At 38.7% G+C, this 15223-nt stretch overlaps 1 protein-coding gene across 1 annotated transcript in view; it reads right to left on the reverse strand.

Annotated features, from left to right (window-relative positions):
- gpr158b (G protein-coupled receptor 158b) overlaps positions 1-15223 on the reverse strand; it is a 78975-nt gene that overhangs the window by 29226 nt on the left and 34526 nt on the right. Inside the window, exons 4-5 of the mRNA XM_032566265.1 lie at positions 13674-13885; positions 10529-10597 (exon numbers count right to left, since the gene is read on the reverse strand). Of these exons, the coding sequence (XP_032422156.1) occupies positions 10529-10597; positions 13674-13885 (281 nt within the window). The remainder of the gene's footprint in view (positions 1-10528; positions 10598-13673; positions 13886-15223) is intronic.

Here is a 15223-nt window from a genome sequence, read left to right on the forward strand (position 1 = left end):
AGTCAAGGCAGAAACGATATTCCCTGACGGCTGTCGACTCTGTTTGGAAAACACACACCCTGCCAGAAACCTAAAATGCTTCAGAAACAGCATCCACTTTGAAGTGTTGCTCTCCAAATTCTCCCCATCTCAGTCCAGTTGTGCATCTGTGGGATGTGCTGTGCAAACAGACGTGATGCATGAAGGGCATCCAGCTTACAGGACATGAAACATTCGCCACTAAATCTCCGTCAGGATTCTAGAAAGATCCATGCCTCAACCAATCAGTAGTATTTAGTAGTTTTATTATTATTGTGTCTTATATGTATTGATTCTATTTTCTTTCTAGTGTTTCTACAATTTATGTTGATGCTACTGGATCTGTGAATTTCCCTCTTCGGGATAAATAAAGTATCTAATTTGAAAGGAGACCAGCCTACTATTCATAATATAATGGTCATAATATAGACTGTGTTAATTGTAGGCAGCGGTGACTATAACAAATTTCACTGGATGATAAATTGTCCCAGAAGTTATTGCAATAAATTATAACGTTGTTTTGAGACCATTTTCAAGTAATATAGTGGTAGTGGCGTAATAATACAAGAACACATTCTCAAAGATCAGTAAACATTAAGTTGTAATGAAGATTTCACCGATGGAAATGGGAAACATTTTAATATAATTCACCCCTTCATTCAAAAGTCAATTCAGCATGCCATAAACAACTAAAGTACAATGAACCATCCACACAGTTTTATATTTAAACACAAAACAGGCAATCTGTATATATAAAAATAATGATAACAAAGAAGAAAACAACATATATTATCTCTGTAATGATACAGCACTTTACTGAATCGATATACTTCATTATACCGAGATAGAAAATTATATTTTATCATTTTCCTCTAAGTAAAAATGGATCTACTCTCTTTGGTATCGTTACAAGATTTGTTCCACAAACAGAAATTTAGCATTTCATTCGTTTAGTTCTGACTTTTTTTATTTACTTATATTTTAATTAGTGTGAGGAGGGCCGGCCCAAGACATGTGTGTGTTAAGCAGCTGCTTAGGGCCCCCGCACCACCACTGGCCCCCAAGAGCCCCAAGCTAGCATAATAAAAAAATATATTTATATTTAAAACAACACTGAATAATACAAACTAAATGCTATTTCACATGGAAAAGCAATTTCTATACAGTGAACCCTCGCTATATCGCTGTTCACCTTTCACGGTCTCGCTGCTTCACGGATTTGCATCGTGCATTGTGTTCTGCATTCTGATTGGCTAAACAGTCTCTCTGCTTCTTCTCTACCTGTGTGTCTTAACAACGTTGCGGTTTAATATGTACACGTACGTAAAACAGCTTGCCAAATTTAACATAATCGATGGTGGCATGTCGGTTTATAAGAATCTTTTTGCCCAGAAGAAAAAAGAGCGACAACAACTACCGATAATTATGTTCTTCTCTCGAAAAAACACACCTGCACCGCGGGCTTTAGAAGAAAAAAACAGAGCGGAGTCAGGATGCAGCGGCTCAGTCAAAAAAGCAGTGAAATACACGTGAGTCACTAATTGTCCTGCTGTATTTTGGTTTTTTTGTCATAATCATTTTTCATTTTCTCCTGTTCTAATTTAAATGACTCGTGTCGCGGTGGGGCGGCGCTGATCTCCGCAATTTGAAGCCTTCAGTTCGTATTGATGATTAAAATTATTATTTTACAGTGCAATAGTTACTTGTAAAAAAAAAAAAACGTTTATACAGTATTTTTATTTGTTAAACAAATGCTTGGGCCTGTAAAAAGGTTTTGTTCTTTGGTTTCAATGTACTATTGAGTATTTTATTGTACAGTATAATAATTGTAAAAAAAAAAAAAAGGTTACTACTTCACGGATTTCGCCTATCTCGGGTTCTTTTTGGAACGTAACCCCCACGAAAAACGAGGGTTCACTGTATTGTTACTACAGTTCTTACACTAATAATGGTTAATTTCTTCCTTTGGATGGTTGCTGCCACTTTGGGGGAAATAAAAGATATGAAACTTGTTCATTTGTTTACTGTAAATGCATTGTTTATCAGTTGATGTTATGTTCAAATAGTTGAAATAATATGGTTCACTTAAATACCACTCTGCGTTTCAAAAATCCAAATCATTATTTTTAGTTTATTAATCAATAGCCATTATAAACACTGGCATGATGTAAGCTAATTACAAATTACTCTAATCGGTATCTTTCACACAGAGAGTAGCTTTGGAATGATAAAGCATCTTGTATTGACATGTTGGTATAGGGGGACCGGCTAGTAAAAATCTGCTTAGGGCCCCAAAAAGACTTAGGCTGGCCTTGATCGTACGGTCGGATTTTTCCACCGAATGTCACATTTTGCAGAAACCCGAAGTCACGACTGCAGCAACATCAGCAGCAGCACGAACTGCACAGAATAAAGTGAGAAATGAAAGAACTGGAAAATCTCCGCTCCCCTCCTGTCTTGGCATTCAAGAGACGCCGAGCATACTGTGTAATGAGGCTTAAGTAACACCAACACCTGTAAGCTGTTTTTCCGCTGAAAAGAAGCAGAACATGTGTGACAAATTCAACAAAATAGGGAGCCAGTCTTGGGAGAGCAACAGTCTGGCTGAGAGATGCATTAGGACACAAGGGGAGCTAATGCGAGATAAGGAACATGAATCACCGCGCGCGCTCCATCGGGCCGACGGGAGGGCGGCTCAGAGACCGTGGGATGAAGACAAAAATGATGAAATGAAAAAAATATTAAATCTGACAAGATATTATGCAGCTACGGAGGATGTTACGAGTAAAAGATGACTCAAAGCAAATGTCACAGGATCGTGAGCGGTGAACTAATCCAAAGCTTATTTCCTCCTCGTTATCGTCGTGGAATTGGCGGGATGGATTTCACACATGCTGCCAAAGTGTAGATCAGCGAGCAGTTAGACTGTCATAACAATATTGCTTGTTTGAGTCGTCGGCGTGTTCGCTCCAAGTTCGGCTCCGACACGCCGGCGCTGCTCCTCAGCAGGAGCGTGACAGAGTCAAAGCTGCTGGAACTGGTACAACAATAAGAAACTGGAACATCATAAAATGAGTCTCATAAAATGATCTCCTAATATTTCAAAGTCAGACTTTACAGTGGAGAGGAAAGTACACCAAGGCGATCGCAGCTTCTCTGACACTAAGAATTAAATTAGCTTCTCTTTGGACCTGAAAGGAACAACACAGAGTCAGCACACGCCTTCAATTATCACAGCTATAAACAAGTGACCAGGCTCCAAATCTGGGTGTAGTGATGAACTCTGACCTGGACCTTCAGAGTCACATAAAGACAGTTACAAGAAGCAGCATTAAGATTTTATGCTCCTTCAATCTGGAACAAACTTTCAGAAAACTGCAAAACAGGCGAAACATTGCGTTCCTTTAAATCAAGGCTAAAACCCCCCTGATTGTTGCCTCTGATTAATAATAGCTAGAAAATATTTTAATTCATTTTATGTATGTGAGTTTGCTGATGGCATTTAACAAAATGTATGTTTTATTGCTCGTTGCATAATTGATGTTTTCAAATTGATGTTTTTACTACGTAAAGCACTTTGAACTGCCTTGTTGTTGAAATGTGCCATACAAATTAACTCATTTTTTTTTTCCATTTTTAATTTTAAAAAGGTGAGCCTGAAAAGTGACGTGCTTAAACTAATGAGCATCACTCAAAGTGCTGCTAATTAAAATGGCTCCCACCTTTAGCAGCTAAAGGATTACAATGTTTTAATTACACAGCACTTAGAGTATGCCTCAGTGATTGTGCGCGGTCATTGTGTGGCAAGCTAATATAAACCCAAATGACAAGATTTTGAAAGCATGAAATTTACTTATTGCTTGACTTTGATATACTTTTGTCATTTGTTGTTGCTGTTACAATCAAAATCAAACTTGACAAAGCAAGAAAATAGGATGGTAATATCATTATCTTCACTGCTGTGAAATATTGTTTTTTACTTTTAAAAATTGCCACTAATTTTAACAGCATCATTTGTGGGAATAGGAAATAAATTTTTAAAATTTTGATTGTATTTATTACAGAAAGGGTTATCTAAATCACATGAAAACCTTTAGTTGTGTCTCTGAATCAATTAGTTCATTAGCAGGACTCTGAAGTTCCTGTTTCCATGCTGAGGAGGCAACCTTGTCCTTTGAGTCTGTATGTTAAACCAGAAATAAATCTAAAACAAATCATTTCAGAAAGCAAATTTCTAATTTTGACATTTTCTTTACGAAATCTGTAGTAAGGAAGCATTGTGCTTATTTTCTTTGCTCTTAGCCATTGTTTATTTCTGCTTTTACCATTTGATGCCAGTCAACTCATCTGAACTTACATATGTAACGCCTTCGATTTGTTTCCAAAACACACACACAGATATTTGGTCCCAAGCCCGATCAAACCCTTCATTACTACGAGCCAGGATGCTGAAACGGCAGACAGCTTCTTTTTTTTTTTTTTTTTAATATCATCTAGTAGAGGAGGTGGCTGTCTTGGTTTGCCTCCAACCTCTGAAGCCTCCTCCATCAATTAATCAGCAGGGGTATTTTTAAAACAAGTTGTGCCAGAACTTGATGGACTGTTTAAAAATGCATTGAGCACCGGAGTGGTACAGCTACAGCTGAGAAGACTTGTAGCGGCAGAGGGAAAGAAGTAGGAGGGAAAAAAAGGAGAAGGAAATAAGCTCTGGCAACAAATGTCGAGACTGGAGGATGAGGACGCAGAGAGAAAAGGAACATGCAAACGAGGTTATAAAAGAGAAACACGGAGGACGTGAAGGGCAGGGATAAGCTTGAGACAAGCAGGGAAGATGCTGCGAAGTACAGCAAAAAAAAAGATGGTGAGATATAGCGGGGAGGAGATAACACTCGACTGTGTGAACATAACAGTGGCAGGAAATTTTAGTGCAGCTATTTTTGGGACTGGAGGTATCCTTGGGGTGCAGAGAGAAAAGGATAAGTAGGTGGATTTAAAAAAAACAAAACAAGATAGGTTTGATCTCATAAGGATGAACCTACCTTCACCGATGACTTCATAACAAACACCCAAACATACACCTGAAGTTTGGCTGCTTGTTTGGGGGTAGTGCCATTCCAATGCCACTATGAAATAGAGTTAAGATCGGGTCGAAAAAATCCAACTTTACCTAAACCTACAGGCAATGTATCCTAGCCCATTCCAACCCTACTAAATCACTTTAGTATTATGTTATTTTAATTAAAATTTTGCATTTTGTTTTTAGATGTTCATTTAAAGGGGCAGTATTAAGTGTTTTCCAGCCACACAGTATCACTTTATAGCGCAATCAAGTAACTGTGTTATCTTCAGTTGTATATATCAAATGTAGATTAATAGGGATTTGGCTACGTAATTTAACACCTTGAAATTGGGCCTCTGTCTCTGTAAGAAACTTTTGCTCTTTCTGAAACTCCGCCTTCAGGAAGTCAACACATCAACATTTTTACCAGCATTGCACTGGGAAGGAGGTTGTACAACGAGCTAAGTAGATGTGCAGTTCCACCAGACATTTGCTAATTGTTGATGACTAGTCTGAAGGAGCTGAGTGGGGAAGTCGTGGGGGAGACAGGCTCTGTGAGGCAGAAACTTGATAGCTTGAAAACTTAGCTCTGAGGTGGAGCTTCATCCATGAAGGCGGTGCTAGGTCCCTCCATGTGTTTTGTACAGCCAAATGGTTGCCATGGGAGATTCAAGGATTTCTCAAACATGCATGAAAGAATCAAAGTAGCACTACAGGTTTGTTTGATGAGGAAATAACATAACATGATGTAAAACTCAAAAAAGCAGATTTCACATGATGCAGCTCCTTTAAGGAAGCAGTGTAACTTCTCCCGTTTCTACCTTTTGGTTCATATCTTCCAGCTCCACTTTGTGGCTTGTTGCAACCACATGATGAATCAAATACAAATTTTCTGGAATGTGTGATTGAAAGGATCCTAGCAGAGCGGAGTTGTGTGTGCACGCAGTTCACTGAGCTTGTCGCAGTCTACTCACTTTATGTTTCTTTGGTTAAACTACTAACCTGTTACGTCTATACTTAGACTATAATGATTAGATTAATACAACTTTATATTGCACATTCTCATTTGGTTTTTCCTTTGCTGTATGTATTGCAGGCTTATACAACACAAAAGCCCAACACCAGCCGACCTTCGAGCAAATAATTTTTGATGGATTTGGGTTGGGCTCGGACCATAAATCTAAACTCTACTATGAAACACATAAGAACCTTGACTGTAACTTTTTTCAATAGAACAAAACAAATATCACGAAGCTCTTTTCTCAAAGGATTTACCATTTTTCCTTCAAATGGCTGACATCCAGCCAATAAGCTTTCTGTTGGTAGACAGGAGAGCTCTCTGATAAGGAGAGTGAATTCCCTCACTGTTAACACGACACACAGGTTTCTTCCATCTGTTTCCCTTCTAAAGATGAGCTTCTGATTCAGCACAGCAGGTGCTCTGTGGGCACAACGGTAAATACACACACACACACACACAGCACAATGGCACCCACCCACCACAAAGCCTGGCTAAGCCACGCACAAAGTGAGGAACACTCATAGCTAAGCTGCCCTGCTCTTTGTTATTGTCCAGACAGACATTGAGCACATGGATAGTGGGCCGCAGCTCAAGAAGGCAGGTCTTTTTGAATAAGTGACATTTTGTCAGAGAGTGACCAAACATATCAATCTATGAATTGTATGCGATAGATCAACCAAAGTGATGAAGCTAAACAGAACGAGCAAGTCAAAGTTCACACTCAAATCCAACAATCTTTGGCGAGACTTCCACACTGACGCACCCAGACACTCTCTGTCCAATCCGACTGAGTTTGGGATATTTTCCAAAGAAGAGAAAAAGTTGTAGACTCTAGTCTCAATGCATGAGACTTTTCAGATTCTTATTCTAAACAATTTCCTTTCTACTTCACAACTATGCGGTACATTGTCTTCATTTCAGCTTTTCTCTCTTTTATGACTGCAGTATTTATGCACTATTAATTTTATTCTGTTTTCATACACCATTTCTCTTTGTGACTCTCTTCGCGATTCAATACTCCAACATTGTTGTTCTACTGCCCGTTATATGTTTGCACACTGACAGTAAAGATTTGCCTTTTCCTTTCGTATTAAGTCCCATAAAAACCGAATAAAATAAATTACATTTGTTATTGTTACATAAGAGAATCTGAAAATTTTTTAAGGCCATGAAAACTTTTCTAACGCACTGGACTTTGAATTAGTTTTTCATGAGCAATGGCGACACACTTGATTTTATTGGCCGTGTCCCACCTGAGGTCAGCACCCCACAGTCCTTTCTCTTTATCACTAGTTACACAAGTTGTGCTTTTTTAACCGACTGTGCAACATGATGCTTATCTTCCAGCAGATTTTTGTGTTAAATATAAACCCATTTCCATGTTTTTGTCTTTCTCAGCTCCATAGGGGATTGTCTTTTGTTCAAATGCCCGGAGTGTCAGTTTAGATCAGCAATGGTTATGTAATAGTATGAAGCAAAAACTCCACATTTGGTTTTCCCCACAATTAGCTCTCATCACAGTACAAGTATGTATAAAACAAACCTATTGTTATTTGCCATCTACAATGAAGCAGTTTATGTTTGACAATACCGGTAAAGATTTCTTATCTTCTTTGCCATTAAACGATTTTACTTATATATGGTTAGTATGTGGATGCTACCCATCACCATCCACAAACCTGCATATCCAGACAGATTATCTTGACTAAAATAAACGTTTTCCATTAAATGGTAAGGTTGACTTGATCATTTTGATGTCAATTCTATCTGAAGAAATCTTGCTAAATTGTTTTACATCTACAAAATGTCTGAACTTCTTACAATAATAAAATGTACTGATGTGTATTTCGCTCTGGGGTGTATTGTACAACATATGAGTATGCAAGAACTTTTTGCCATGGGGGTCAAAATTTCTGTTTTTCCCCATACTTAATGATAGGCAACTGTTTAATCCTCTGCACACACATTGTGAGAGGCCAGGACAAATCTTCATCAATGTAGACAGAGAGTCTGCATAAGTTAGAATCAGATCAGGTCTCATTTACGTAGCAGTGGAGCTTATGAGCTGCACTGTATACTGTATGTGGCATAAACTGCAACGCTCATGCTAGAGAAAGGGTGATACTGAAGGTTTGTTTAGTTAAAGTCACATAGAAACTGAAGATATAGTTTACACATTAGTGTTTCTCAAGTATGAGACTCATGGGCTAGAGATGAAACGATCTGATATTAACATCAACATCGGCCCTGAAATTTAAAAAAATTCTAGATCGGGTTTCGGTGAGAATGTGCCCGATCCATAACGGCAGATCTATTTGGTCTAATTCTATATTTTGTGCGCTGAGTGAGGTCATGCTTTATTTTTTATTTTACATTATATTTATAATTCCAAATTGAACTTTCTCAACCTTGTGAAAGAAGGTTTGCAGCAGATTATTTTTACACATTTGACCAAGATAGTCAACCTATTGTCTTTGTCAGTTTCTTTCTCATTTGTTTTACAATATTTGTTTTACTCCTAATTGCACTGACTAAACAAATCAGGTTGTTAAGTTATTGGTGTATTTAACTGTGCTGTACTGGTGCAGGGTTATTAAATAAATTTGTAATAAAGTACATTATGTCTGTGTTTTAAAAAAGAAATGTTTTAAGTCAATTCAGCACTGTTTTTCTGTTTGATCGCTGTCGGCCCATACTAACCCTCAGATACCTACAGTATATCGGTATCAGAAGTGAAAAAAGTGGATCGGTGCACAAAAAACAAAAGTGCTGTAGGACCCGAAGTACTTTGTAGCATCAAGTGAAACAAAACAGAAATGAAGAAAAACAACACAGAAGACAAAGTAACAGTGAAGTCAGCAGCGACATTCTGCTATATCCTCCCACTCGTCTCCCACACAAACCTAACAAAAACACACAAACAAGTCGTTTAAGAACTGCATTAGCTAGAATGTGACATGAGTCACCTTGTCCCACATCTCAAACTGCGTCCGTTTCCAACTCGGCTTATCCGCTCAGCATTCACTAGATTGTCAAGTAAAAAACATGTCAATTTTTTTCACAATAGCTTTAGCAAAAGTTGAAAAGCGGCCTAGTTACATGTCAGCCAAATCTAAAATCATAGACGATTCATCACAGCAACGCTCCATATCTGCTGCTACTTCATGCCACATGTAAGAGATCTGATGAGTGATTCTGTGGGTGGTGCTTCTGATTCAGCTGGTTGCATCCACACTGTGCTGTTCTTGTACTTTCCATGCTATACGCAGGCTCCTCGGCCTACTTAGTTGTTTGTCTGTACTTTGAAGAAGTTAATGGATTCAGGCAGCAGTACATGAGGTGTTTTATGATTATAGAATCATCCATATCAGAAGCAATGGATGTGATACCTCTGACAAAGAGGCTACTTCCAGGGTTAACCATAAAGCTGATCTGATCTGACTGACAGGCTCCAGGTCAAAAACAAAGTAAAACCTGCCCAACTTGTCTTTTGAAACATGAAGTTGCGCTGGGATGTTTCCTTTGACTGGTGTGATGTGCTCTATCTTCCTGGTTTTAGTGAGCAGCAGCGTTCTGGATCAGCTGCAGCTGTCTGGTTGTTTTTTTTCAGCAGACCTGTGAGGACACTGTTGCAGTAATCAATAAGACTAAAGTTAATCTCATGGATAAGTTTATCTAGATCTTGCTGCGACATTAGTCCTTTAATCCTGGAAATGTTCCTCAGGAGATAGAAGACCGACTTTCTAATTATCTCTATGTGACTCCGAACATTCAGAGATGCATAAAGGCACCATCCTGTGTTTCCTGTTTCCTTTACATGAACTGAGGCAAACAGATGTCTTTGAACAATGACTTCCCACTTACCTTGCTTTCAGAAAGGTCAAATTTGTTAAATCCATGACTAAATCTTGTCCTGTTTACAGATTTCTCCTCCTGAGCTTTGAATTTTTGTAGCATATGTAGAGTTGCCAAGGACATCTTTGCTGATTCTCTGACTAAAGCTAGACGTGACCTGTTAGTAAATGCATAACCACATCTTTTAAGATTTTGGTGGCGCTATGTTCAAACGGTTCTATTTGTGGGTGATAAAAGCTTGTGATCTTAATTTATAACTTAATCCTGCTTCCAAAACGTTTTTTTCTCTTTATGCTGCTGTTTGTTCGATAGACTGCACCGGATTTCATTTAGGAGTACCAGTACTAAGGGGATGCAAGCTTCAGATTTTGAATTTTTATCAGTAAAATGTATTCCAAACAATTTATGATATTACTTGCACTTTAGTATTAGGCATAATTTTGTCTTGGTCCATAACATAAAATCAAAAAAATACACTAAGTTTGTGCTTCTAATGTGCCAAAATATTCCCAAATTCAAAGGGTTTGGATACTTCTGCAAGGTCGGGTCCCATTAAGATCAAACCAGAGACTTACTGGGAAGTACAGCAGCAACGCCCCAAACAAGATGGCTTCCAGCAGGATGAGACCAGAAGTACGGATGCTCTGTTGTAAAGGAAGAACAAAACGAATGTTCATTAGCACATGATGGGAGACAGTGAACGTTTGAGTACTCTGCAGCATGAGAAGTCTCAAGAGACTAATCCTGTTTGCAGAGTCTCTAATCTAGCTCTTTTGTTTTTGCAGAAAAACAACGGATTTTTTACAAACATTTTCATATTTAACCCAGTGTACGGGCTTCAGTGTTTTGCACATTCAACAACTTAATTCTTAAACTGTGCTGTCTAAAATCAAACCCTCCGATTCAGCCGTAATGAGTACCGATTTGCATTTCAGTTTCTTTCCAGGCAAAAGCAAAAAAAAAAAAAAACCAAAAAGACAAACAAAATAATTGCCTGTTTCAAAGCAAACAACAGAATAAGGAGGGTTTCAGAATATATATTTATTTAACGTCTTGTGTTATCTTGAAGCAGCACGGGGAAGGGAGTCGGGGGGGAAAATGAATTTTTCTGGGTTGCATTTAATTATCCATATAAAACTCACTGAGGACTTTGCTGCTGTGTGATTCTAAAAGCCCTCAGGGGCGTTTTTTTTTGTGTGTGTATGTGGGTTTGTTTTTTTTGCGAATTGAAAGTAAACTGGGAGATTCTGAGGGAATAACACAGATGATCTATAATTAGCTTACTTATAAAAGTTCCAGCTCATATTTGCCTGAAGGCTGGTTGGAGTCGAGCTACACTGGGAGGATCTAGTGTTTAATTCATTTCTGCTACCAAAGAGCATCTTATGCAACAACTTGAAACAAGGCCTTATGTGCAGTGGAAGTTAAATATTTGTGGATTAGAATAATATTAAAAGTACTTCATAAAGACCCTTTGTTCTTTAGGCTAAGGATAAAGCATTAAACACACTTGGCTAATTGTATATTCGTTTCAAACTACAGTCATTGCTGTTTCCTGCTCACCTCTATGTCTTGATTTGACCTGCAATTAGTCATTTTTGATTGCCCTTAGTAGTTTTTGGCACTTAGGAAAGTGGGAGGTTGATGAGCAGCAGAATGAGAGCAGATTTGGAAACTTTAATCACAACTCTTAAAAAAAAAAAAAAAAAGAACAAGTAGGAAAAGGTAGATTTCTGATGTAGAAATAAGTGTTAGCATTTGTTCTGATTAGCCTCTGTTTGCTTGAAAAGTAAGGAGAAGTTATGAGTAGAGGCAGGAAGAGATGCACAGAGAAATCAGCCGGTCACTGCAAGTGGCTGATTTTCAGCTTGATTGACCAGCTGTTAGACAGAGGGGGGAAAAGTGACTAAATGGTAAAATGTTTAAAGTAATGTCGCAGGATGCATGGCATTACATAAAACCACTAAAAGGGAAACTGTATTTTCTAGTTTGCTGTTTCTTCAGGCTGTGAGAGAAAGCAAGACTTTCAACAGATAACAGCAAGGCTGAATGGCGTGAAGCAAAGTTGCTCTTTTTTATATATATTTTGTTCCTTTTAAGCTCTCAGCCTCTGTCTGTCATGAGACATTTTAGATTCAGAATTGTCTGGAAACGTCTGTGGTAAGGTAAGGATCTATAATTAGAGTGTCCAAAGTGCAGCTGGGTGACTGTTTGCAGTCCTTGGAACAATTTTCATTCAGTGAAGACACAGATTTGTCCCCCAACAAATGCAGATGGATACTTTTTTGCTATTTTCTCGGGCGAGATTAAAACAGAAAATGTAAAATGCTGAAAAAAGGTATTTGTCTTTTTCATTTTACTTTCATTGTATAGGTCCACAAAAGTCCAGTATTGCTTCTCAGTGATTGAGAACCAGACCTATTTATTACACCTGGTTAAATACAAGAGTGATCCATATATAGTCTTTTTGCAGAAATTAGCTTAATTTTTTTTAAAAAATAGAACACATTCAACCCCCCAAAATTAGGAATCTGTCCGCTTTCCTTAAAAAAGGGAAGAAACCCTCAAAGACCCTTCGTAGCTCTTCTCTATAAGGATTTACAGATGACTTGTCTGCCTAAATCAGGCTACTTTGTTTCAATTAAATAATTTTTTTTGGTAAGAAGGTGAAAAAATAGGAGTTTTTATGATCTTCTAATTTTTTTCCTCTCTGATACTTTTCAATTTGACCCATGTGACAAAATATTTGGACTACTCCAATGATCTACACTTTGCATAATGAACACAGACGCAGAAACTACTATTTATGTAATGCTAGCTAACTTAGCCTGGCCATTGCCTTCCAAAGCAATATTACTCGATTCTCATCTCCCTTCATTGCTCCATCTACACTTTCTCCCATTGACTTCTTCAGGTGGAATTTCAAAGAATCAGCGATCAGACGGAGAAGTGGTGAACGATGATTTCAATTTTCTGTGCTGTTTTTAATTGTAGTCTGCCTGTGGCGGAGGAAGTGAACAAAGTTGTTCAGTCCATGTTGGCCATGCCTCCAAATTTTGAATCAACATTAACAGCCACCTCATTTGGATTGGCATAGGCCATTTCCAGTAAGCTTCATAAAGTCCAACTGGCACATTACATACATCACAGACAAACCTTAGTGATTGGGTACATTTTAAAACCTCAACAGAATCCACACCTATAGCAAGCAATCGTTTCTTAATAGCCTAAAGTCCAGACACTCTAGCAAAAACATAGAACAAGGCCGCTGTTTTTTACCAGGCTAACGCTAATCGTGACAATCACTAAGATAAGATTGTAAAAATAACTAGAAATATGAACTCTTTATTCTATTGTCTATGATTGCTCTTGATGTTCGTCTGCTCCTAATAGAAATACTTAATGCAACTCACCGCAGCAAGGCTAGGAAACAAACAAATCCAAATTTATTTCATCATAACTGGCAGATCAAACTTTGATCATGGAGCCTAAAGTTGTAAACCCAAAGTCTGCTCTTTGACTGTATCTAAGTTTAGCTAAATAACCCAAAGCAACATCTGAAACAAGTGAAACAAATGAAAGTGTAAATGGTATAGTGTTTATCAAGACTGAGGACTCCAAAGCACTTTCCAATGTAATCATTCACAGCCCAAAAGAGTCGCATTACGAATCAAAGTGAACTTCCAGCTTTCTTCCCCGACGCCCTGCTGTCCCACTCACCTTGTTCCTCCTGAAGTGGTAGACCACCAACATGCTCGCCAGGTCCAGCATCATGCACAGGCCCTGGAAGGAGGCCACGGCGAGCCGCAGTCCGCCGTCCTCCTGCACCAGGCAGGGGGTGTCGTCTTGGCAGTACTTGCAGCCCTCTCTGCACGGCAGACACTTGTTGGACACGTCAGACGTCTCGTCTCTGTAGGAGCTGTGCTCCCGGTCTGAGGGAGGGAGGACACGTTGATCATTTCCTTTAAATCTCGACAGCTTTACTGCACACATGCTAACGAGGGTCATATTCTACCACGTCTCATGGCTAATATACAGTAGGATTTCCGAGGATTATTAGTGCGCTTATTCTCATTCCACTGTGACTTTTTCTAACTGCTCGGTTTATCAGTGTAGGAGATTAAAAATCATTAGCCCAATAAGTCCCAGAGCCTTGGGCGATGATTAAAAGAGTTCCGTTTTTAATTAAGCAGACAAGGTAACAATGAATGAAAAGAAGATAAAACACGATGAAACTGTCCTCGTCATCCTGCTGCTTTTAATAACCTTTCTTAAACCAGCACCTGTCATTTTTAAATTTGTTAACCAGCTCTACCTGCAGACAATATTGTTGCATTTCACGTCCTCGTGGTTGAGTATTTTGAGCCCTGGATTTAATAAAGAACATTTAAAGACACAGAAAAAACATTTATAAAACTGATCCTAATTCAAGAACTCCCACTGTAACTTTGGCGGAGAATTGCTCCATGAGAATGTGTTCAACATCAAGACATAATCAATACCCTTGGCTCAGTTGTTTTTTTTTTGCAAGAGACAATTTATTAATTTAACAAAGTGATTTGATTCTTGCAGAGAGCGTGACTGAGTCTAAGACTTTTGTAAAGGAGAGGGCAGAAGGTAATCGTAATGAAAAATCGGCACCATTTTTGCTGCAAATCAATGAGATTGTTTATCTCTAGCCCTCGCTTCTCCAGAGAGTTTAATTTGTGCCAGTTGCAATCTGTATAGCGCTTCAGACTGCATGTGAATATCAGATATAGAAAACTGTCCTGTCTATACATTACTTTTTTAATTTTTTGCACAAAAAGGCTTTTCTGCCAATGAGAATAATTTAGGTCCAGCCCAGAAAAACAATTAAATATTTCAAGTAATATTTAATCAATGGGGGTTGCACAGTGGTGCAGTTGGTAGAGCTGTTGCCTTGCAGCAAGAAGGTTCGATTCCCAGCCTGGGGTCTTTTTGCATGGAGTTTGCTTGTTCTCCCTGTGCATACGTGGGTTCTCTGTGTGTACTCTCTGGGTACTCCGGCTTTCTCCCACAGTCCAAAAACATGACTGTCAGGTTAATTGGTCTCTCTAAAATTCTCCCTAGGTGTGAGTGTGTGTGTGTGCATGGTTGTGGGTCCTGTCTGTCTCTGTGTTGCCCTGCGACAGACTGGTAACCTGTCCAGGGTGACCCCGCTTCTCGACCCCACTAGGGACCAAGGTGTACAGAAAAGGAATGAATTGATTTAATCAGTGGAAGAATAAGAAAGCAGTTGTGTAAACAGT

The sequence above is a fragment of the Xiphophorus hellerii genome, chromosome 6 (assembly GCF_003331165.1).
Source record: "Xiphophorus hellerii strain 12219 chromosome 6, Xiphophorus_hellerii-4.1, whole genome shotgun sequence".
Classification (NCBI taxonomy): Eukaryota; Metazoa; Chordata; class Actinopteri; order Cyprinodontiformes; family Poeciliidae; genus Xiphophorus; species Xiphophorus hellerii.